Source organism: Glycine max, chromosome 6, assembly GCF_000004515.6.
Source record: "Glycine max cultivar Williams 82 chromosome 6, Glycine_max_v4.0, whole genome shotgun sequence".
Classification (NCBI taxonomy): Eukaryota; Viridiplantae; Streptophyta; class Magnoliopsida; order Fabales; family Fabaceae; genus Glycine; species Glycine max.
The window spans coordinates 33,940,987-33,967,532 of NC_038242.2; the positions used below are offsets into that span (position 1 = coordinate 33,940,987).

General features: G+C 35.9%; 1 protein-coding gene across 1 annotated transcript; it reads right to left on the bottom strand.

The window, feature by feature from the left end:
- Positions 1–2,533: 2,533 nt before the first annotated feature.
- On the bottom strand, positions 2,534–11,659 carry LOC100782105 (dnaJ protein ERDJ3B). The gene is made up of 6 exons (XM_003525921.2): positions 11,651–11,659; positions 8,539–8,625; positions 3,292–3,351; positions 3,120–3,197; positions 2,796–2,867; positions 2,534–2,692 (listed from the first exon to the last, which is right to left on the bottom strand). Exons 1-6 carry the CDS (start codon positions 11,657–11,659, stop codon positions 2,534–2,536), a joined length of 465 nt encoding a protein of 154 aa, XP_003525969.2.
- Positions 11,660–26,546: the final 14,887 nt, after the last annotated feature.

Here is a 26,546-nt window from a genome sequence, read left to right on the forward strand (position 1 = left end):
TTCACAATTTCACATCTCATAATGTCACAATCCACCATCATATGTTTTCACGTATCTCACAATTCAAAACTTGTTCTACTTTACACTTTTACTCAATGTCAATAACAATATTATAATCTCAAGGCAACATATTATTCCACAATTCATCACATATTTCATTTATAAGCACTGCTCATGAATTATACAATACCCACGACCTCACACTCGTGTTTCAAACACGTTTAACACATTGTGCTACAATTTAACACTGGTTCCTGAATAGGAAACCTACACTTTCTCTTAACACTGTGCATTAACGCTTTTCTCAAGATAACACTGGTCGGATTATTGTATAATTCATAGCTCATAATATAATTATTGTCACATCAAGTGTCAAACACACACACTTATTCACAATCAAATATCATGCCCACAATTTAACATCTCATAATATCACATCAACCATCTCATTTTTACATGTATTCCGCAAATTGACACATTCAACTTTGTACTACTCAATCTTCACAATAATATTATAATACCATTATAATAACTTATTACACCTTATAACTCGATCATATATACATCACACAATAATAATATTTGCATGATACAAAACATATATATGTATATGTATATAGTAAATTAAACTACATTATTTTTAATCAAAGGATTTCTATAACAATTTAATATTACATCAAAAGAAATTACCACTAGGCATTAACCTTACAATTTTCTTTAATTTATTATTCTAGTATTACAATAATTATATACACATAACATGTTGATCATCGTCGTAGAAAAATTAGAACAAGATAATAACTTGTATAAAATAAGTCATTGAATAATATTATTTAAAATATAATTTACATTAATAAAAAGAGCTTAATTTTTTCTAAGGGGTTCACACTCAACACAAGAACACATCAATCTCACAATCATTTCTCATTGGGACATCAACTGATTCATCAAACAAATATAATTCACTGTAATAATTATAAGGATAAAATGAAAATTGCAAAAACACCCCAAAACTCATTCCAATTGATATCTCTAAGGATCCCTACACATGTTCTCATTAATCCCCAATTGTGAATAACTCATCCCTTACCTCTAAGCGGGCTCATGTGTCTTCAGCTAGCGATAGCAGCATCTCTAGCGGTTCCCTGACATTCCTCCCATTTTTTTCCTCTAATTGCTCCGATAAAGTTCTCAAACGTCAGAGAGACAGAGAAGGGATTGAAGCCTCTGCTTGTACTGTCTTGGTGTGATTCCTTTTTCTCTCTACGTGACTATTATCTCGCACATCCCAATGGTGAAGGTGTGTGGAACTGAACCTCGAACCACATATTAAAATTTCATGAAAATCCAACGGTTAACAAAACCGGGATCATAATTTTACTGAGACCGTTTTAGGTTTCTACGGGAAAGAAAAAGGCTATGATGAAAAAGGTATTTCTCTCAGCTCAAACATGATATCGAAATTTCCAACGGTGAGAATTCTCTAAATTGGGTTAGGAACGTGGTGCTCAAATTGCACGACGATCCAACGATGAACGAGTCCAAGATCATTGTTTTTTTGAAACAGGTTTGGTGGGTTCCGGGAAAAAGAAAAGATTTTGAGTGGAGAAAAGAGAAAAACGAAAATGAGGGGAAGAGGAGACACTTGACTTAACATTACTATTTATACCTAGAGTATTCAGCCTATTATTTGCTCTATATTTATTTATTTATTTACTAAAAAGTTTTTTAAATTTATTTTAAAAAAATTGGAATGTTACATCTGTGATATTGTGTTTGTTTGTTTTCAATTTGAGGGGTCAAAAGGTCAAGGCTTCATCGTTTAATCATGCATTGTGTTATTCTCACTTCTAACCCTAGGCTGCTGCCACATATTAATATCTTCACCATCCCCTATTCTCCACCTCAAACCCATATATATTAAGCAAATGTTTCACGAAATAAAAACTAGGTTTATGACCCAAAGTCAAACCCATAAAATCCCCCTTAGGAAAGTGTTTAGATTTGAGAAATGTAGACACCAAAACATTGGGGTTAGAGAAAAAATTTCACCCTTGTTTCCCAAGCACAACCAAGTTAAAGGCACCAAGGTTTCCAAAATTCAGCCCTCGATTCTCCTTACCGATAGCAATTTTGTCCCAAGACAACCACTATTCCTTTTCCATTTGTTCCCTACCAATAATAATTTGACATATGTTAAAGCTCATCATTTGGGAAGAAGATAAACACTCATAACATAAGTGAGAATAGATTGTAAGACAAATCATTATCTGAACCTTAAGTCTTATAAATAAAAATGAGAGAAATACTTATAAAACTATACACTAAAAGTTGAAACTAAAAGTAGACACATACTATTAAAAAAATATTTTGAGTAAGGAGAAATCTAAATTTTGCATCTTTACATCTGTTGAATTGATTACATGTAAAGTAATTCTTGTTGCTCAAGTAAAAAATTTATTAAATGATTTAGTGATAATATTGACAATTAGTTAGTCGTCTTCTATGTTCAAAATAACACGTATCCTGTATTCTAAGCAATAATTGCTATTATATTTGTTTTCTGCTCCTCTGTTAGTGAGTTTGGGAACAGAACCTCAAACGTGACGTAAAGATCTCCTTTCTTTGTGCTCATATGCACTGGCATGCCCTCTCCTTTGAACTTTGTCACTTGCTTTGGATTTGTGATTCCCTAATGATCAAAAGAAGTCTGTCAGATATGTGCCTTTTCTTACACGAAGTTAAATTTCGTATCAATTCCAATGTGACCTGCAACAATGCTACTTTATGCTCACCTTGGTCCTTATGTCCACCAGATGCTCATCTAGGTGTTTAACAGTCTTCTCAAAGCCGACAAGTGCTTGAACCTGAAGATATATTTTAAAAAATAAAAATGCACGTAGAATTTTAAGAACAACAACAGACGAGTTAATGGTTTTTCAAAATCACAAAATGTTTTAATTCCTCGAATAGATTAGTATACTTTCCTACGCAAAAAAAAATACTGTTAGTCTACTGTTACATGCCTTGAACCTGTCCAATATAGCTAGGAACATAGTACAGATCATGCAATTGATATTTGATAACAATACAAAGTTGCGAATTATTGTAATGTTTACCAGTGTTATAGTGACAGTGGTGTGCAAGTCATTGCCTTCCCTTCTGAAGAGGTCATGGGCTGCTGTGCGGATACGAAACTGCTCAAAATACCATATATAATGTAAGCAAACTGCACGTTACCATGCATACAAAACAGTTGTTATAAAAACATGAAAAAACTAAGTTACTAACCCTTAGATCTCCAGACTCTCCATCAATTATGGGCTCACCATCCTCAAAAAATAGCACTTCCTGTAAAAGGACAAAAGCTGGTGACTCAACTGCACCACTAATGATGCAAATTTAAATTTGAAAAGGGGGATGCTTTTAGCAAGCTTCCTTCACTAACAATTAGTGTTGGTTATTTTGAAAATCGAGATGATACTGGATAAATCTGAAGTCGTGTATAACACTTTCAGATTGAATCAAATTTCGGGGTTCAACCAAAATTGTTCAATCGGATAAAATCAGAAGATTATAATTCAAGAGTTTTGTTTTGGTCTTGTATGTTTTGTCACCCGTTATGCTTTCTGAACCAGAATGATTATTTATGATCAAAGAACAGGTGGTTTTTGGCGGTTGATGGAAGTTATTTCTTTTTAAAAACTGTCGTTGATGGAAGTTTTAGTAACTTCCATGTAACTTCCAACCGTTGATGGAAGTTTTAGTAACTTCCATGTAACTTCCAAAATTTGCCTAAACCAAACATCTCGTTATTACATTAAAACAAGTGTGCACTCTTATTTTAACATAATAAAGAGATCAATTACATTAAAATGTCCAACAAACCTCCCCCATTTTAGTGTAATTACCGATCAAATCACCAAAGTCATAACATACAACAAACTACTGCATAGATGAAATATCGTGACGATTGAATTTCATCTTAGCAAATTACACGTTTCAAATATTCGAATATCAGGGTGTCACTAAGGATTGAACCCTTTCTATTCATAATGAATACATGAAGATAATCTGCACAATAGTTTATAACATTACTCTTGCTCGACACTAGTTTACTAGCCTGTGTCCCTATCCTTCATAAGCATATCAAAGCCAAGTCCCAGCTTCTTGAAGCGGCTAAACTTCATGCTTATATAGGTAGTCCTTTTCTTTCTTGCACCTGCAAATGCAATTTTTCAAAAGAACCATTGAGAAGTTATACTTCAACCTCCTTAACTTACAGAACCGAACACATTCCTTTTGGGATACTTTCGATGATGTGTTCCAATCTCTACATGTTAAGCTTTTCACATTGAATTCAGCACCTAATGTCATATTAGATGGGAATTGGGTATCTTAACATAAGAGATTTCAGATGGACTTTAATCCTAATCCCACAGCCGACCTTTTCACGAGATCTCTACTTAACCCTTTGGTTAAATGATCGACCAAATTATGCTGAGTTCTCACAAACTCCACTGCTATCACACCATGCATGATTAACTCCCGAACCATGTTGTGTCTAACACCCAAGTGTCTAGACTTCCCATTATACACTTGACTATATGCCTTAGCCAAAGTTCATATGGGGTAACCTTATTCCTTTTGTTAGGAATTCAGTTCAACAAGTAACAGGCTGTCAACATAGCCTCACCCCAAAATCCTTCACTTAAACCCGAATAGGATAACATGGAATTCACCATTTCTTTCAAGGTTCTATTCTTCCTTTCGGCTACACCATTCTGTTGTGGTGTATAGGGAGTTGTAGTTTGATGTATTATTCTAATAGACTGAAAATAAACCGGATCATAATACTCACCTCTCCTATCCGTACGAAGAGTTTTGATTAGCCCATTTTGATGAAGTTCTACCTCTTTCTTATAAATTTTAAATTTATCAAGAGCTTCATCTTTTGTATTTAATAAATATACATAACAATACCTTGATGCATCATCAATAAAAGTAACAGGATATTTTTTATGACCTAATGATGGAGTAGCATGCAAATCACACAAATCACTATGAATAAGGTCTGAGACTTTAGTCTCACTTTTAACATCCTTAAAAGGTTTCCTAGTGATCTTGGTCAACATGCAAGTTTTTCATTTTTCAATGTTCATATCAAAAGGAGGAATCATACTTGTTTTTGACATATCTTTTAATCTTTTGTAATGAACATGTCCTAATCTAGCATGCCAAATTTCTGATTTTGTCATATTAGTTATAGAACTACACGAGGCCATACAAACAGATTCATGAACAAAAGGACCATCAATGTTTAATTTAAACATTCCATTACAACGATAACCAAATCCGACAAACGAATCATGTCTTGACAAGATATACTTGTCACTTTCAAGTACTTGCTTGAAACCACAATTATTTAAAACCATACCAGACAATAAGTTCTTACAAATACCAGGTACAAATAAGACATTATCCAAATACAAACTTTTTTCGGAAGTAAAAACTAAATTCACACAACCTAATCCTAGGATTGGTTCAGTTGCAACATTGCCCATCTTCACAATAGAGCCATCATCGATTGGTCTAAATTCCTTGAACCAACGACGATCTTTGCACACATGGCTTGTTGCTCCCGAATCAAACCACCAAGCAACGTCATCATCCTTGTTGCTTTTCAGGATCATTAGACCCACTTGGACTAGCCTTCTTCTTTCCTTTGAACACCCGACAATCCCTCTTTAAATGACCAGGTTTCCCACACTTCCAACATGACAATTTTGTCTGTTTGTTTGGACCTTTGTTCTTATTTCCTTGAAATTTGCGTTTGTTACCTTTAGCATTATAATTTTGCTTAACTGTTCCACTTTCCTCTACCATATTAACGGAAGAGGAACCTGCTACGTTTTTATCATTGACTTTGTCAATTTCCTGAGCCCTCAGCGACTCCTCAATCATGAAATGACTACCGAGTTGAACCAGAGTCAACTCTTCCTTCTTATGTTTCAAGGTATGCTTGAAGTCTTTCCAAGAAGAAGGCAGTTTATCAATTATAGATGAAACTGCAATGGATTCATCCATTTTCAAATCATGTTGAGTAAACTGACCCAAAATCCGCAGCATTTCATTATATTGTTCCATAACAGGCCTCGAATCAATCATTTTGTAATTAAAGAAATTACTAACTAAGAATTTGTTACTTGAAGCATCTTCTTCCATATACTTGGATTCAAGAGAGTCCCATAATTCCTTAGCAGACTCAACATTTTGATAAATATTAAAGAGAGAGTCAGACATACCGTTCAGAATGTGTCCACGATAAATGTAATCGTCGTTCTCCCATTTCGAACGCTTCCTTGCTTGATCCAGAGTTTCGTCTTCCATAAACACCGGCATCGGTGTACTCAGCACATACACCACCTTCAATGTTGTCAAGAGAAAGTGCATCTTCTTCTGCCATCTTCTGAAATCCTGCCCTTCAAACTTGTCCAACTTCGCAAACTTGCTTGTCATCTTCGAACTATTGTTCGTCATCTCGAAAGATTTGATTCAATCTTTTGTTGGTTATTTTGAAAATCGAGATGATACTGGATAAATCTGAAGTCGTGTATAACACTTTCAGATTGAATCAAATTTCGGGGTTCAACCAAAATTGTTCAATCGGATAAAATCAGAAGATTATAATTCAAGAGTTTTGTTTTGGTCTTGTATGTTTTGTCACCCGTTATGCTTTCTGAACCAGAATGATTATTTATGATCAAAGAATAGGTGGTTTTTGGTGGTTGATGGAAGTTATTTCTTTTTAAAAACTACCGTTGATGGAAGTTTTAGTAACTTCCAACCGTTGATGGAAGTTTTAGTAACTTTCATGTAACTTCCAAAATTTGCCTAAACCGAACATCTCGTTATTACATTAAAACAAGCGTGCACTCTTATTTTAACATAATAAAGAGATCAATTACACTAAAATGTCCAACAATTAGCACACCATTATGACAAAATAGAGGGTGTGAAAATGGAGTGAAAGCTTTTGATTTGTTCTCGTTGAGTACTCGTTGATTGGAGAGGATGCAAAATGGTTTTCTGCTCAACTTTCATGGTTAGGAAAAGTAAATAAATTTTTGTGATGAAATTGAAACAAAATACATTCCTTAGCACATTTTTATTGCACCAAGCAAGTCCATACAATTTTAGGGGTATTTGGTTTGACTTTTCTTTTCATTTTCGGTTGATATTTATTTATTAATAACAAAAATTGAACATGCCTTCATTTAGATTCATATTTCCAAATTTTATAAAGGAGACGACGAAAACAACACGTTGGTGTTTTCATCATTTCCTTCAAACACCACCTTAATTTGTGTTTTCAGCTTAATCTAAAACACCCTTTCAAAACGGAAATTGGCCTTCTACATCTTGGTATTTCTTCAAAAATTAGAATTTGATGCACTTAAAACAATCCCTTAACTTCTCTATTTCTATTTCCATGAGCTCTGTCTATATAGATCTCTCTATTTCAAGCAGACAAGCAAAGAAAACATTTTTTTTGGATAACCAACCCCTGCTCGAACACTTTATTTTTTTCTAGCAACAAACGGCTCCACTAATCGATATACAACGAATGATGACATCATTCAATCAGATTTGATGCATGTACTCATATGTGTTAAATAGTTAAAACAGTTACATTTTATCTTTTCATGTGCACCCATATTTTCAATAGTGAAATCCAAATTTTCTTGTGCTAGCCTACATTGAGCCACTGTCCTGTTTGCGCTCTAATGGTCATCAGAAAACTCTAAAAATGTGTTTGATGGTCTTTTCCCCTTATTTTTAATGTTGATAAATAAATAAATGTACAACTTTGCACACATTGTAATTCTTGCAGGATTTAGGGTTGAAATTGAAGTGAAATCGTAGAACGGAATTTATAAAATTCAGAGTACAATTCAAACATACAATGGTGTATGATAATGATTTCGAATCAATTCAAACTCTAATAGAGTTAAGATCAGACTCATTAATTATATCTTAATTCCAATTTTATTATCCAATGGAGTCCTAGTGTCTTCAGAATTTAGATGGACAAGATTTGACTTACCTTGTGATAAGAACCTAAACTAGATGTGAAGACCGAAAATTGGAAAGAAAGTGATGAATAAAGACACAGATGAAAAATTCTGTTAATTCAGTTATGTGTAGATACAAGGAGATAAAACTCTCAAGGTAGTAGTGGCCCTTCAAAACTGATTAACTCAGTTAGCTAACAAGTAGTCCAACTGTTCCTATTCTTCACAACTACTACCTTAACTCAAATTTATAACTAACTGTTGCTGTAACAAATTGTGTTAACTACCAAAACCAACTTGCTATCCTTCCTTGTATATACACATTCTAAACCTTATTTTGTGGCTTGAGACTATGCCTCACACCTTATAGAGATGAGCTTATATAAAAAGGGATGTAAGACATGATACTATTCATTATTTCCCATTGCTTAGTTTTTATATATAAACTTTGCTGAAAGATTACCTGCCCATCTTGAATGCCTTTCTTAATATCAACAGTGATGAAATGACCATCTCTTTCATATTTAACATTTGGACATTTGTCACAGACCTGAATAGGTAAATTAAGAAATAGGAGTGAAAATTTCTAGACATGTTTTACAATAGGAAGAAAATAAACTTGTGCATACCCCCTCTCCCAAATAAAAGAGAAGAACAATTGTCAGGTCTTGAAAATCAGCTAGAAGTTTCAGATACAAACAATGTCATCTAGCTAGAATTTGTGTATATCCACTTGTGTCTTAAAAATAAGCCATGCTGTCAAGAAGTTGATTTCTTCATCATTAGCCTCTTTGTATATCCACTTGTGGCTGTGATCTGCCGCCACTTTTCCTATCAACCTGCTCCATTAGACATGATTAATTAACCTGATGCAATCTTATCTCGCAAGGGCATTGGGTAGAAGACTCCAAGTAGATTGGGCTAGAGATCCAAGGGATGGCCCTAGGGTTCTCTTGAGCCTTAGGGTAGATTTCGAGCCCATGGGCTAAGTATAAGCCCGCTTATCTTTGTAAATATTAGAATTGGTTTTCAGAAAGAAGAAAATAAGATGAAAGAAAGAAAATAAGAGAGGAAGAAAGAAGAAAAATAATGAAAGAAATGAAAAGAGAAAAACATGCCTCCTATAGTAGTCATAACTCTTGCAAAAGCCTAAGTGAAGAACTTCGTGACTATTACGAAGGAAGGCATAGGTCACATCTTAGACCTCACTCCCATAGAAGAGAAAAGGAAAGAAAGCCTCAAGAGGCTAACATTAAACTCTCATACTTCCATGGGAAGGACAATGTAGAGGCTAACTTAGATTGGGAAATAAGGGTAGAGCAACAACTTAAAAAGAAGTCTACTTCAAAATCTTATGGCTCTCACTCTTATCCAAAGAAAGACCAAGGTCAAGGTATCTTAGGGGTTACACCTTCTAAGCCCAAAGATGATAAGGGGAAGACAATAGAAAAGAAAGCCCCTAAGGCTAGTATGCAAGAGAAAACTAGCTCTATAAAGTGCTTTAAATGTCTTGGAAGAGGACACATTACTTCTCAATGCCCCACCAAAAAAACCATGATTATGAGAGGCCAAGACATTTATAGTAGCCAAGATGAGGCTACTACTTCACCTTCCTCTAGTGAAAGTGAAAAAGCAAAAGGGGAAGAATCTAGTGAAGAAATCTACCCCCAAGAAGAAGGACAACCATTAGTGGTTAAAGAGAAGTGTAAGGAGGTAAGTGTCTCCTCCAAGAGTTTAGCTAAGAAGGAAACTCATTTTACAATAAAGACAAACATTAAAGAAACTTTCCCTCTTAGACAACCTCCACATTTTCTCTTTTTTAAAAAGGCACTTGCTAGCATTGCCACACCTCTTGGGCTTGAGTTTATTCCTCAAGTAAAGAAGTTGTTGGATGAGGGTTTGGTTCGCAAGAGCTTAAATCCTTGTGCTTTGTTGGTGCCCAAAATAGGTATTATTAGGCACCAAGTCCCTAAAATAGGTGGTATGATGAATGTTTTTGAGTGGTGCAACCCTCTTTTGTAAAATCACTCGTACACCTAACATCTTCATGGTGTATGTACATAGGGACCCATTAGGTAGGTTTATTCTTATTTTTAGTTTCAATACAAACTTAGGTACTCATATGGGACACCTTAGGTTTGTCATACTTTTTGGTAGGAATAATCAATATGAAAATATAGAAAAAGGTATGTTTTATTGCGTTACTTTTCTTAATTTTTCAAATAGTGATCAAGGGGTTCCCATGAATCCTAAGAGAATAAAGGTCATTCCTGAGTGGCCCACTCCACCAAGTATAAGAAAAATTTGGGGCTTCCATGACTTAACAAACTTTTACAAAAGGTTTGTCCCATATTTTTCTATACTTGTAGCACCACTCATTGAGTTGGTGAGAAACCATGTTCCTTCATGGGAAGATGCCCAGGAAATGGGTTTTAGGACCTTACCTTACTTCAACATTCCAAACACCACTAATACATATGCTTTTGTTCTTTTTACAGGTGTTGAGGGAAGGAGCCCAGAGTATGAAGAACCTCGGGATTTGAGGTCAAATCCTTTCCAAGATGGAGGGAATGATGCAATCCTATCTCGCAAGGGCATTGGGTAGAAGACTCCAAGTAGATTGGGCTAGAGATCCAAGGGATGGCCCTAGGGTTCTCTTGAGCCTTAGGATAGATTTCGAGCCCATGGGCTAAGTATAAGCCCGCTTATCTTTGTAAATATTAGAATTGGTTTTCCTTCGTTTGGGCCTTGTATTTTGGCCATTCTAGTAGTATAGGGTTTTAGCCTTGTATTTCGGGGCATTTTGAGTAGTCTTTGTAGTAAGGACTTTTTTTTTTGTTGTATTTTCATGTTTTTTGTCATGGGGGTGAGCTTAGTTATTATAGGGGGTGTGTAGCTAAGTTCTAGCTTCTCATCTCAAGGAGGTGAGCTTAGCTATTAGAGAGGTATGTGTAGCTAAGCTCTAGCTTCTTTAGGAATCTTCTTAAGGAAGCTTCTCAAGGAGGTGAGCTTAGTTATGAGAGGGGTGTGTGTAGCTAAGCTCTAGCTTCTCAAGGAAGTTTTCTCAAAGAAGCTTCTCAAGGAAGTTTTCTCAAGAAAGCTTCTCAAGGAAGCTACCTAGTCTATAAATAGAAGCATGTGTAACACTTTTTGTAACTTTGATGAATGAGAGTCTTGTGAGACACAACTCAAAGTTCAACTTCTCTCCCTTTTTCTTCCTTCAATTTCGTGCTCCCCCTCCCTCTTTCTCTCCCTCTTTCTTTTCCTCCATTGAAGCATCCTCTCCAAGCTTCTTATCCAAGGCTCATCTTGGTGGTGAAGCTCCTTCTTCCATGGCTTATTCCTTAATGGATGGCGCCTCCTCTCACCTCCTTTCCTTTGTCTTCCGCTGCATCTCCATGGTGGAAAATCACCATTAAAGGACCCCATTGAAGCTCAAAGATCCAGCCTCCATAGAAGCTTCACAAGCAAGCTTCCATCATAACCTATAACCTGTTTGCTTTGATGAACATCTTTGAAGAGCAAAACAAGAGAAATGTGACACAAGTAAATTAATGTTGATTAACATAGCATACCTTTTCCATAGTTATAGATCTAATGTGACATGTTGAAGAAGAGCTCCGGTTGAAGCCCTTCGTAGGGCTAAAATTGACAGTTCCCATAAGCAGATGGGGTAGAACAATCACCAGAGTTAATTTCAGGTGTTTCTCAGGCAGCAAAATTGCAGAAACAATCTTCCCACACCAATATCCTGCATGCACACACACACACACACACACACACACACACACACACACACACATATATATATATATATATATAAACACACTATGTTAGCCAAACTAACACAATAATCCTGCACTATACAGTGTTTGATGAGGACATGACAAGGACTAAGGGCAAGGAACCTTTAGAAGGACTTGGAGGGCCTATGCCAAAGGCTAAAATAAAGAAGGCTAAGGAAGCTCTTCAACAAGTGTTAACCATGCTATTTGAATTTAGGCCCAAGTTACAAGTGGAGAAGCTTCGGATTGTCAATTGCACCATGTTCCAAGAAGAGTAGAGGGTGCCACCTTTGTTGAGTGGTTTTATTAGCATTTTGTTAGTTGAAATAAAGGCCCAAACTTGTGTTAAAGTGGATGTCAATTCTCTTTTGATTTTCACCACCTATGGGCTTGTTTTAATTTAAAGAAATTAAGGTTTAATAAGATGGAAACTCTAGGCTTGTGGCTGCCTCTTTGATGCAAGCTCCATTGGAGCTTGTAGGCCTAGGATCTTCTTCATCAATGGATTCCTTTGCTTCTTGGAAGATGAATGGCAGCGGAATGAAGAAAGGAAGAGAGAGAGGACACGCCACTTCAAGGAGAAGATGAGTCTAGAAGAAGCTCACCACCATAGGAGGCCATGGATAAGAGCTTGGAGGAAGAAGGAGATGAATGAAGGGAGAGGAAGAGAAGAGCACGAAATTTTGTGCTCTAAATGAGCTTTGAAATCTGAATTTTAATATTCAAATGATCAAAGTTGAAAAAAATGCACACACATGACCTCTATTTATAGCCTAAGTGTCACACAAAATTGGAGGGAAATTCAAATTTCACTTGAATTTGAAATTGAATTTGTGGAGCCAAACTTTGGAGCCAAAATTTCACTAATTATGATTAGTGAATTTTAGTTATGGTTCAGCCCACTAATCCAAGATCAATTCCAAGATTCTCCACTAAGTGTGCTTAGGTGTCATGAGGCATGAAAAGCATGAAGGACATGCACAAAGTGTGACTATATGATGTGGCAATGGGGTGTAGTAAGCAAATGCTCACCTCCCCCTCTAAAATTTAATTGGATTGGGCTTTTACCAATTCAATTAAATTTATTTCCAACCACACACATCAAATATCCACTTAGTGCATGTGAAATTACAAAACTACCCCTAATACAAAAACTAGTCTAGGTGCCCTAAAATACAAGGGCTGAAAATTCCTATATTTCTAGGATACCCTACCTACAATATGGACCCTAAATACAAGGACCAAATATAATGACATCCTAGTCTAATATGTACAAAGATAATTGGACCCAACCTTGGCCCATGGGCTCAGAAATCTACCCTAAGGCTCATGAGAACCCTAGGGCCTTGTCTTGCATCTTTGGCCCAATCTTCTTGGAGTCTTCTATCCAATGCCCTTGGGGGGTAGGATTGCATCATTCCCTCCCCCTTGAAAATGATTTGACCTCAAATCCAGAGGTTCTTGAAAGTCATTAATTTTTCCCTCAACACCTGTAAAAAGAATAAAAGCATATGTATTAGTGATGTTGGGTATGTTAGAGTACGGTAAGGACTTGAAACCCCTTTCCTGGTCATCTTCCCATAAGAGAATATAGTTCCTCACCAACTCAATGAGTGGTGCTACAAGTATAGAAAAATATGGGACAAACCTTTTGTAAAAGTTTGTTAAGATATTGAAGCCCCAAATTTCTCTTATACTTGGTGGAGTAAGCCACTCAGGAATGACCTTTATTCTCTTAGGGTCCATGGGAAGCCCTTGATCACTATTTAAAAAGTTAAGGAAAGTAATGGAATAAAACATACCTTTTTCATTATTTTCATGTTGATTATTCCTACAAAAAATTACGACAAACCTAAGGTGTCCCACATGAGCACCTAGGTTTGCATTGAAACAAAAAATAAGAACAAACCTACCTAATGAGTTCCTATGTACACAAATGATGAAGATGTTGGGTGCATGAGTGATTTTACAAAAGAGTGTTGCACCACTCAACACATTCATGATACCACCTATCATAGGGATTTGGTGCCTAATAATACCTATTTTAGACACCAACAAAGCACAAGGATTTAAGCTCTCGCGAACCAAATCCTCATCCAACAACTCCTTTACTTGAGGAATAACCTCAAGCTCAAGAGGTATGGTGGTGCTAAGGGATGTTTCCCTTGATAGGAGAAGGTAGAAATTTTTTTTAAGAAGGAGTGCTCTTTTAATATCACATTTTGTTGCAAAATGATTTTCCTTGTTAACAATATTCTTGGAGAAATCCTTTTCCTCCTTTTCCTTCCCCTTGGCCTTTGAAGACAAGGCCTTACTATCCTTCTTTTTCTTTTGTTTTTCTAATTTTTCTTCCTCATCCCTCTTATCTTTCATAGTTAGTTGATCTTTGGCCACCTATGAAGGTGTTTGAGGATGCAACACAAATTTAGTGCCAAGATGGGTGAGGGTAATCTCATTAGTTAGGCCATTATAAATGATATTCCTATCAAATTGCCACGGCCTTCCTAAAAGAATATGTCCTGCCTCCATGGGAACTATATCACAATTAACTTCATCCTTATATGTCCCAATGGAGAAAGGTACCTTCACTTGTTGGTTAACTATCATTTCCCCTTGCTCATTGAGCCATTGAAGTTTATAAGGTTTTGGGTGGGGAATGATAGTGAGGTTCAACTTGGAAACTAATCTTGTGCTACAACAATTGCAACAAGATCCACTATCCACAATGAGAGAACAAGTTTTATCTAAAATTTTGCATCTTGTATGAAAGATGTTCTCTCTTTGGGATTGAGATAGATCACAAGATTGACCTCCAAGGAGCCTTCTAACCATTAAGAGGTCACCTTCTTCATGGGGGTAGACTTCCTCACTAGACTCTTCACCCCTTACTTCATCTTCACTTCCACTAGAGGAAGGGCAAGAAGTAGTCTCCTCTTGACTACTATAAATGTCTTGACCCCTCATGATCATGGTTTTCTTTGTGGGGCATTGAGAGGCAATGTGACCTCTCCCAAGACATTTGAAGCATTTAATGTTGCTAGTCCTTTCTTGGGAACCAGTCTTAAGGGTGTATTTCTCTATGGTCTTACCCTTATCTTCCTTGGGTTTTGAAGGTGCAGCCCCTAAAATTCCATGGGCTTGGTCCTTCCTTGGATAAGAGGGAGAGCCATAAGATTTTGAAGAAGGCTTTCTTTTAAGTTGTTGCTCCACTCTTATACAAAGTTGGACTAGCTCATCTAGGTCCCTATATGGAAGGAGTTCAACCTTGTCCCTCACTTCCATATTGAGCCCACTAAGGAATCTAGCTATGCTTGTTCTTTCCTCCTCCCTAAGTCCAGCTCTTAAAAGGAGTAGTTCCATTTGTTGTCTATATTCTTCAACACTCATACTCCCTTGTCTAAGCCTTTGGAGCTTGTCCATAAGCTCCCTTTCATAGTAGGAGGGAATGTGCCTCTTCCTAAGGGCACTCTTAAGATCATTCCAATACTCTACTGGAGGATCCCCATGAATCCTTCGTTCTTTAGCAAGGGAAGTCCACCAATAGAGGGCATACCCTTGAAAGCTAAGGGTAGCCAATGGAACTTTTCTCTCTTCGCTAATATGATGGCAAGCAAAGAGTTGTTCAACCTTCATTTCCCAATCTAAGTAGGCCTCAACATTATCTTTTCCGTGGAAATATGGGAGGCTAATGTTAACCTCTTGAGGCCTTCTATCCTTTTCTCTTCTTTGGGAGTGATGTTTAGTATGTGAACTATGACGCCCTCTATAATAGTCGCTAAGTTCTTCACTTAAACTCTTGAAAGAGTCATGACTACTATAGGAGGCATGTTTTTCTCTTTTCATTTCTTTCATTATTTTCTTCTTTCTTCCTCTCTTATTTTCTCTCTTTCATCTTGACTTATTTCTTCCACTCTTTTTTTACCTTTTTCTTTTCTCTCTTGTTTTTCTTTCCACAACTTAAGGGATCTCAACTCATCTAATATCTTATACAAGGGGTCCTTAGGAGTAGAACCCTCACCATTAACACTAGATGAAGAATGAAGACTCATGTTGGTTCCTAAGTTATGGTTCTTTCTTGTTGGGGGTTTGAAAACAAAAGGTAAAAGAAACTATGGTTGAAACTAGCCAAAATAAACACTAAAAGAGGTGTGAAAGATAAGGTAAAAACTAATTGGTAAAAGACAAGCTATCTAGGCGGTTTGACAATGGAGGGTAAAAGAAATAAGCTATAAAAGTAAGCAAGAAATTAAAGTGCAAGAAATGCAAAGTAGGCGGATCCTAAGAGTGTTTGGATGACCTCATTTAAGGTTCCCAACAAAACACTCACTATCCTAAGGGAAAATTGCCTAAAATTATTACACACAAATGGAAGTAGGGTGACCTAGCGGAGGCTCCCAACTTACTTCCAATGAAAGGTATTTTTGTTACAAAATTTGAAAGCAAAGCAAATTGCCAATTACAAAATTACAAAGAAAAAAAAAGTCCTCAATTGTGGTGGCTATTCTCTCTTTAGTGTTTCACTCAATTTGGAGTGCTTATTAGTCCAATAGCTCTTAAGGTGGTTGGCCCCTTTCTTCTTGACTCAAATTCTTCAAGATATGGCACCAATCCTCCTTTCCAATTCCCTATATGGCAACTCACAAACAAGGAAAAAAAGAGACAAGCAATAACCAAAGACCAAAAAAAAAATGAAATGAAAGCTAAACCAATAGAGTTTTAACAAGACAAATTTTCAAGGATTATTCAACAATTAAAGCAATGAAAAGCACAAAAAAAGCAAGTTAGGACTCAAAGAGAAACCTAGAATGGCTCTAGAGTAGAGTAGAAAAACAAAAAAAAAAGACTCAAGAAACCTCTAGTTTTGGCACTTGTTTTCACAATAATTTTCAATTTAAATTTCAGAACTAGGATTGGTATAAAATAGGCACCAATTATAGAACAAATTTTTGAGCCAAAACAACAAGCACACTTTCCTTTCAGTTTTTTTTTCCTGAACACTGATTTTTCTGCCAACTTGTGCGATTTTTCTTATTTTTTCCTTTAATCCAAATCGCTTGGTTATTTTTTTATATTTTTTGTCCAGATGTCTAGAAAATTCAGTAAAAATTTCAGCTCAAAACTCGTAGTGAACAATTCCCATTAATTTATACAATTTTGTATGTTCAAGCTGCCAGCACCAGCGATTTCAACCTAGAAATCAAGAGTAGTGTTTATGTTGCTTAAGGCTTGGATAGTTACAATTTGTGTTTACTTATGCTCAATTATCTTGAATAACACAATTCAAGAGAGCTTAAGACTTATTTGATTCACAAATCCAGCCACAACTCAGCACCACAACTCAACTTCATCATAGGCATCATGTAGGAAACTTAGAAAACAAAAAAAAAGTTCAAGAACAAGACTACTTCTAGGAATTGATTTAGAACATGTTATGAACTAAATAACATGCATGAATTAGACTCAAAATTCAAAAGATAGGCTAAGAATGACAAGAATACATGAACAAATGTATCTAGAATTCAATCAACAAAATAAAAATTCAACACAAACTTAGAACATAATGTGACAATTACTATGACTAAACATGACTCTAAGACAACATGGATTAAGTGATTTACACTTAGATTTTTGTGTTTTTTTTTTCTAATCAATATTTTGGAAGAAAATTTAGATCTAAAGGTTTAGCACAAGAATATTATGAATGAAAAATGATAGAACCTAAAATCAACACAAAAAACATGATTCAAAAGTAGATCTACAAAATTTGAACCATAGAAATGCAAGAACAAGTGTAAATCTAAGATTTAATCGGTTTATTTTTTTGAATCTACTCTAAACAGCACCAAACCACAAGACAATGGAGGATATACAAGGAGAATAAGATGAAGAACAAGGAATTAAAGAGAATTCACCGAACAAAAAGATAGAGGAAGCAAAAGAACATCACCTAGATGAAGATGCTCTGATACCACATGATGCAAGCTCCATTGGAGCTTGTAGGCCTAGGATCTTCTTCATCAATGGATTCCTTTGCTTCTTGGAAGATGAATGGCAGCGGAATGAAGAAAGGAAGAGAGAGAGGACACGCCACTTCAAGGAGAAGATGAGTCTAGAAGAAGCTCACCACCATAGGAGGCCATGGATAAGAGCTTGGAGGAAGAAGGAGATGAATGAAGGGAGAGGAAGAGAAGAGCACGAAATTTTGTGCTCTAAATGAGCTTTGAAATCTGAATTTTAATATTCAAATGATCAAAGTTGAAAAAAATGCACACACATGACCTCTATTTATAGCCTAAGTGTCACACAAAATTGGAGGGAAATTCAAATTTCACTTGAATTTGAAATTGAATTTGTGGAGCCAAACTTTGGAGCCAAAATTTCACTAATTATGATTAGTGAATTTTAGTTATGGTTCAGCCCACTAATCCAAGATCAATTCCAAGATTCTCCACTAAGTGTGCTTAGGTGTCATGAGGCATGAAAAGCATGAAGGACATGCACAAAGTGTGACTATATGATGTGGCAATGGGGTGTAGTAAGCAAATGCTCACCTCCCCCTCTAAAATTTAATTGGATTGGGCTTCTACCAATTCAATTAAATTTATTTCCAACCACACACATCAAATATCCACTTAGTGCATGCGAAATTACAAAACTACCCCTAATACAAAAACTAGTCTAGGTGCCCTAAAATACAAGGGCTGAAAATTCCTATATTTCTAGGATACCCTACCTACAATATGGAGCCCTAAATACAAGGACCAAATATAATGACATCCTAGTCTAATATGTACAAAGATAATTGGACCCAACCTTGGCCCATGGGCTCAGAAATCTACCCTAAGGCTCATGAGAACCCTAGGGCCTTCTCTTGCATCTTTGGCCCAATCTTCTTGGAGTCTTCTATCCAATGCCCTTCGGGGGTAGGATTGCGTCACTCTTGGCTGACCAAGAGCTAAGCATTTTTCCACATGTTTTTGTGTCTTAATTCTAGTTTAATTAGGTATCAATTGTTGTTATTGGTGATCATTTGTCTTAATTTTAGTTTTAATTAGGTATAATGACACCATCAATTGTTGTTATTGGTGATCATTTCATCTTCTCACTTGTGTAACCAACTTGATGCCATTCCTATTTATGGGTTGCACATTTTCTAATAAAAAACAGACCTTGAATTGAGTTTTAATCACCTTCTAAAGTGTGAGAGTGAATCTCTTAGTTACTTGAGTGATTCAAGAAATTGGTTTATCAAGGAACACCACCTTGTGCGTGACACCAATTCTGGAGGAGTGATTCTTCCAACCACCTTCTTCATTCTCTTTATCCATTCCATTTTCTGAATTTCATAAAAAAAAGAACAACCTTTAAAGATCCATCCTCAAACATTGTGCAAATGGGTTTACATAATTTTGGTTATCAGAGCTCCGGTTCAAGGGTTTTTCAAGATTGCTTAGGCTGAAATTTCTTGGTATCATCCTTCTAATTTCTTCCTTGCGATTTTATATTACCTTGTTCATGCTATTTTTTTAATGAGGCCAAACCATTGCAAAAATTAGGCCTTTAATTTCTTGTTAAAAAAAAGGCAGAAACTTATTTTAAAAAAAAATATATTTGGGCTGAATAGTTCATGCTATAATAGCTTTCAAAAATTCTTGAAGGTAATATAATTGGTTGTTAGAAGGTTTGAATTACCAAATTATGAAGTTTAATTCCATAAAAAAAATCCCATTGTGTAGTTGCTGGAATTTTTTGTCCATGTTTTAAGCCTTTGTTAGCCTAACCCTAAGCCTTTTCCTTGTCACAAATTGGTGGTTGAACTTTGTGTAAACTTTCTCTTGAATTGCTTTAGAACTCAAGGAGAATTCTAGAGTGGAAAAAGGCAAGAGTGTACAAAATTAAAAAAAAAGCCATATTTGAGAGATACACTTGAGCGTGGTGAGGTTCTATTTTCTTTATAACTATTATTATTTTTATTTTGAACATGTCAGGTGGTGGTGAATATCAATTGGATAGGGCACAAAGATTCTTTTTGGATGTTCTCAATGCTTAAATGCAAAGACTATTGAGAGAGAACAACGAGGAGTTGTATGAAAGAATTGAGCGATTAGAGAATCGTGAACGTCATGAGGATTAAAGAAGAGGAGGAAATGGTGGTTATCCAAGGCCAAACCAAATTGAAGGAGTCAAGCTCAACATTCCTCCCTTTAAAGGCAAAAGTGCTCTGGAGGCATATTTGGAGTGGGAGCTCAAGATAGAGCATATCTTCTTATGTAACACCTATGAGGAGGCCTAAAAATTGAAGCTAGCAGCCACGGAATTCTCGGATTATGCTCTTGTGTGGTGGAACAAATTTCAAAGGGAGAGAGCTAGAAATGAGGAGTCTTTAGTGGAAACTTGGGTTGAGATGAAAAAGATCATGAGGAAGCGGTATGTGCTAGCAAGCTATACTAGGGACTTAAAATTCAAACTTCAAAAGTTGTCCCAAGGTAGCAAAGGTGTTGAGGAATACTATAAAGAAATGGAGGTGCTCATGATTCAAGCCAAGATAGAAGAGGATGAAGAGGTAACTATGGCTAGATTTCTCAATGGTTTAAATAGTGATATACATGATGTTGTTGAGCTGTAGGAATTTGTTGAAATGGAGGATTTGCTTCACAAAACAATTCGAGTAGAGCAACAATTGAAGAGGAAAGGTGTGGCCAAAAGGAGTTCCACTAATTATGGTTCTTCAAGTTGGAAGGACAAGAGTGAAGGGGCTGCCACCTCTAATGCAGCACCTATACCATCAAAAACTCCTCCAAAATTCCAAGAACAATCCTAAAAAAAGAGCCAGGATGTGAAGTGCTTTTGGTGCCAAGGCTTGGGACATTATGCATATGAGTGCCCTAACAAGAAAGCCATGATTCTTAGAGATGGAGAGTACATTAATGAGTCTGAAGTTGAAAAGGGAGAAGAGAGTGAGGATGATGAGGAGGAAGTGGAGAAAACACTGGAGGGAGAATTGTTGATGATTAGGCGGTTACTTGGTCATCAATTGAAGTCTATGGAGGAAAGTCAAAGAGAAAACATTTTCCACACTAGATGTTTGATCAATGGCAAAGTTTGCATGGTGATCATTGATGGAGGGAGTTGTACCAATGTGGCAAGTGAAAGACTTGTGTTTAAATTGAATTCAGTCACAAAACCACATCCTAGGCCGTATAAGCTTCAATGGCTTAGTGAGGATGGAGAGGTGCAAGTAAGGAAGCAAGTGGAGTTGGATATTTCCATTGGAAAGTACAATGATAAGTTTCTTTGTGATGTTGTTCCTATGGATTACTCTTGGGGAGACCATGGCAATTTGATAAGAGGGCTAATCATGATGGTTTCACCAACAAGATCTCTTTCACGTATCAAGGAAAAAAGATAGTGCTCAAACCATTGAGTCCACAAGAAGTGTGTAAGGATCAAAGAAAAATGAGAGAGAAAATTCTTCAAGAAAATAGAGAAAAAGAAAAAGAGAGTCAAACCCTTGAGAGTTCAAAAAGTGAGGACAAAAAGAGGGAAACACACGAGAGGAAAAAGATGAGTGAAATACTTGAAGTGAGGGAGAATTTTCTAGCTACAAAAGGAGAGGTCAAAGGGTTGTTTCATTCAAAACAACTCCTATACTTGTTGATTTGCAAAAATTATGTTTTGACCACTAACACTTTTGACAACTTTGAATTGCCTTCTAGTGTGAAAACTCTTTTGCAGGAATTTGAAGAGGTGTTTCGATCAAGTGTTCCAAGTAGGTTGCCACCATTGAGAGGAATTGAGCATCAAATTGATCTCATGTAGGGAGCTTCTTTGCCTAATAGGCCAACTTATAGGACAAGGAGATCCAAAGACAAGTGGAAGAACTCATTGGTAAGGGATGGGTAAGAGATAGCATGAGTCCATGTGCTGTTCCGGTAATTTTGGTTCCAAAAAATGATGGTTCTTGGAGGATGTGCTCCGATTGTAGAGCTTTAAACAATATTACCGTTAAACATAGGTATCCAATACCTAGACTTAATGATTTTCTTGATGAATTGCATGGTGCTTATTTCTTTTCCAAAATTATTTTGAAAAGTGGTTACAATCAAATAAGGACTAAAGAAGGAGATGAATGGAAAACCGCTTTCAAAACTAAATATGGATTATATAAATGTTTGGTTATGCCTTTTGGTTTGACTAATGCACCAAGCAATTTTATGAGATTAATGAACCATGTTTTGAGAGAATTCATGAATGAGGTAATTAAAAAAATGTTGTTTTCAAAGGGGGGGGGGGGGGGAACAAGAAGAAGCTTTCAATGCTCTTAAGCAAAAGTTAACCAATGCCCCCATACTTGCTTTGTCAAATTTTTCAAAATCTTTTGAAATTGAATGTGTTGCTTCAAATGTTGGTATTGGGGCTGTATTGTTACAAGAAGGTCATCCAATTGCTTATTTTAGTGAAAAATTAAGTGGACCTACCCTTAACTATTCTACTTATGATAAGGAGTTGTATGCCTTAGTGAGAGTGTTGAAAACGTGGCAACACTATCTTTATCCCAAGGAGTTTGTGATCCATAGTGACCATGAGTCCCTAAAATACTTAAAGGGACAAGGAAAGCTAAACAAAAGACATGCCAAATGGGTGGAATTTCTTGAGCAATTTCCTTATGTTATTAAAAATAAAAAGGGAAAAGAAAATATTGTTGCAGATGCCTTGCCAAGGAGGCACTTTTTGCTTTCTATGCTTGAAACAAAAATGATTGGATTTGATTGCTTGAAAGAAATGTATGAAGGAGATGACACCTTTGGTGAAATCTTCAAAAATTATGAAAAGTTTTCTAAAGATGGTTTTTATAGATATGAGGGCTACCTTTTCAAAGAAAATAAATTATGTGTGCCCAAGTGTTCTACTAGAAACTTGCTTATGTGTGAAGCCCATGAAGGTGGGTTGATGGGGCATTTTGGGGTCCAAAAGACCTTAGATACATTGAAAGAGCATTTTTATTGGCCTAATATGAAGAAAGATGTGCAGAAATTTTGTGAGCGTTGTATTGTTTGCAAAAAGGCCAAGTCAAAGGTAATGCCTCATGGTTTGTATACCCCTTTGCCAATTCCGAATTCTCCAAGGATTGATTTATCAATGGACTTTGTTTTAGGGCTGCCTAGAACAAGTAATGGTAAGGATTCCATATTTTTTGTTGTTGATAGGTTTTCTAAAATGGCTCATTTTATCCCTTGTAGGAAATTTGATGATGCTAATCATGTGGTGGATTTGTTCTTCAAAGAAGTGGTGAAACTCCATGGATTACCAAGAAGCATTGTTAGTGATAGGGACTCCAAGTTCCTAATGTAGAACCAAATCTTCATGATGAATCAAAGGTGATTCAAAGGTGTTTTGATGATAACAATGATGATAACAAAAGATGATGACAAAGGTGATGACAAAAAGCTCAAATATCAATCAAAGAACAGCTCAAGTGAATCAAAGATCAATCAAAGAACAACTCAAGTGAATCAAGAAAAATTCAAGAGTTCAAGATAAGAATCAAGAAGAATTCAAGACTCAAGAAGAAAGTTTTAGAGTCAAGAATCAAGATTCAAGGTTCAAGATCTCAAGAATCAAGATCAAGATTCAAGACTCAAGATTCAAGAATCAAGAGAAGGCTTAATCAAGATAAGTATGAAATTTTTTTCTCAAAAATTGAGTAGCACATGATTTTTCTCAAAACATGTTTACCAAAGAGTTTTTTACTCTCTGGTAATCGATTACCAGATTGTTGTAATCGATTACGAGTAACAAAATTGTTTTGAAAAAGTTTTCAAATTGAATTTACAATGTTCCAATTAATTTCAAAAAGCTGGAATCGATTACAATGTTTTGGTAATCAATTACCAGTGCCTTTGAACGTTGAAATTAAAATTAAAATGTGAAGAGTCACATCCTTTCACATAAAAGCCTTGTGTAATCGATTACCAGTGACTGTTTCTGAATAAATCAAAAGATGTAACTCTCCAAAAGGTTTTTGACTTTTTCAAATTGGTTTTAAGTTTTTCTAAAAGTTATAACTCTTCTAAATGGTCCTCTTGGCCAGACATGAAGAGTCTATAAATGCAAGGCTTTGATTTGCTTTTCTATACACTTTTACACTTATTCAATCAATCCCTTACAAGCCTTGAATCTCTTAGAACTTCTTCTTCTTCTTTGTACCAAAAGCTTGCTAAAGTTTTCTGGTTTTCTAAACCTTGAAAACTTGTGCTATTCATCTTTTCATTCTCTTCTCCCTTTGCCAAAAAGAATTCGCCAAGGACTAACCGCCTGAATTCTTTTTGTGTCTCTCTTCTCCATTTTCCCAAAGAACAAAGGACTAATCGCCTGAATTCTTTTGTGTCTCATGTAGAAGCAAAGCTTCATGGTGAATCAAAGGTGATTCAAAGGTGTTTTGATGATAACAATGATGATAACAAAATATGATGACAAAGGTGATGACAAAAAGCTCAAAGATCAATCAAAGAACAACTCAAGTGAATCAAGAACATTTCAAGAGTTCAAGATAAGAATCAAGAAGAATTCAAGACTCAAGAAGAAAGTTTAGAGTCAAGAATCAAGATTCAAGGTTCAAGATCTCAAGAATCAAGATCAAGATTCAAGACTCAAGATTCAACAATCAAGAGAAGGCTTATTCAAGATAAGTATGAAAAGTTTTTCTCAAAAATTGAGTAGCACATGATTTTTCTCAAAACATGTTTACCAAAGAGTTTTTACTCTCCGGTAATCGATTACCAGATTGTTGTAATCGATTACCAGTAGCAAAATTGTTTTGAAAAAGTTTTCAAATTGAATTTACAACGTTCCAATTAATTTCAAAAAGTTGTAATCGATTACAATGTTTTGGTAATCGATTACCAGTGGCTTTGAATGTTGAAATTAAAATTAAAATGTGAAAAGTCACATCCTTTCACATAAAAGCTTTGTGTAATCAATTACACTTATTTGGTAATCGATTACCAGTGTCTGTTTCTAAATAAATCAAAAGATGTAACTCTTCAAATAGTTTTTGACTTTTTTAAATTGGTTTTTAAGTTTTTCTAAAAGTCATAACTCTTCTAATGGTTGTCTTGGCCAGACATGAAGAGTCTATAAAAGCAATGCTTTGATTTGATTTTCAAGACACTTTTTACACTTATTCATACAATCCTTTACAAGCCTTGAATCTCTTTGGACTTCTTCTTCTTCTTTGTACCAAAAGCTTTCTGAAGTTTTCTGGTTTTTCAAACCTTGAAAACTTGTGCTATTCATCTTTTCATTCTCTTCTCCCTTTGCCAAAAAGAATTCGTCAAAGACTAACCGCCTGAATTCTTTTTGTGTCTCTCTTCTCCCTTTTCCAAAAGAACAAAGGACTAACCGCCTGAATTCTTTTGTGTCTCCCTTCTCCCTTGTCAAAGAATTCAAAACGACACAGTCTGAGAATTCTTTTGATTCTTCCCTTTCCCTAATACAAAAGTGTTCAAAGGACTAACCGCCTGAGAATTCTTTTGTTTCCCCATTTACATAGTATCAAAGGTTTAACCGCCTGAGATCTTTGTCTTAACACATTGGAGGGTACATCCTTTGTGGTACAAGTAGAGGGTACATCTACTTGGGTTTGACTGAGAACAAGAGAGGGTACATCTCTTATGGATCAGTTCTAGTGGAGGGTACATCCACTAGGGTTTCAAAGAGAACAGGGGAGGGTACATCCCTTGTGGATCTTTGCTTGTAAAAGGATTTTTACAAGGTTGAAAGAAATCTCAAGGACCGCAGGTCGCTTGGGGACTGGATGTAGGCACGAGTTGTTGCCGAACCAGTATAAAAACTCTTGTGTATTTGTCTCCTTCTTCCCCACTCTTTTAATTTCCGCTGTGCATTTAATTTCTGCTTTTACTTTCTGTTAAGTTTCTCTTCTACTCCTTATTCTCTTAACAACTTAGTAAAAGCCTTAGAAGAGTAATTTTTAATTAGTAAAGGTTTAGGAATTATTAATTCAAACCCCCCTTCTTAATTATTCTGAGGTCACTCAATCCAACATCTCCCTTCTCCCTTGTCAAAGAATTCAAAACGACACAGTCTGAGAATTCTTTTGATTCTTCCCTTTCCCTAATACAAAAGTGTTCAAGTGATTACCCGCCTAAGAATTCTTTTGTATCCCCATTCACAAAGTATCAAAGGTTTAACAGCGTGAGATCTTTGTCTTAACACATTGGAGGGTACATCCTTTGTGGTACAAGTAGAGGGTACATCTACTTGTGTTTGACTGAGAACAAGAGAGGGTACATCTCTTGTGGATCAGTTCTAGTGGAGGGTACATCCACTAGGTTCAAAGAGAACAAAGGAGGGCACATCCCTTGTGGATCTTTGCTTGTAAAAGGATTTTTACAAGGTTGAAAGAAATCTCAAGGACTGCAGGTCACTCAGGGACTGGATGTAGGCACGGGTTGTTGCCGAACCAGTATAAAAACTCTTGTGTGTTTGTCTCCTTCTTCCCTACTCTTGTACTTTTCGCTGTACATTTAATTTCCACTTTTACTTTCTGTTAAGTTTCTCTTCTACTCCTTATTCTCTTAACAACATAGTAAAAGCCTTAGAAGAGTAATTTTTTAATTAGTAAAGGTTTAGGAATAATTAATTCAACCCTCCATCTTAATTATTT

Coding starts and splice junctions, on each gene's coding strand:
- LOC100782105 (XM_003525921.2), bottom strand. Junction 2,868..3,119: donor CCACTGTCACTATAACACTG/GTAAACATTACA, acceptor ATATATCTTCAG/GTTCAAGCACTTGTCGGCTT. Junction 2,693..2,795: donor TGGTGGACATAAGGACCAAG/GTGAGCATAAAG, acceptor TTTGATCATTAG/GGAATCACAAATCCAAAGCA.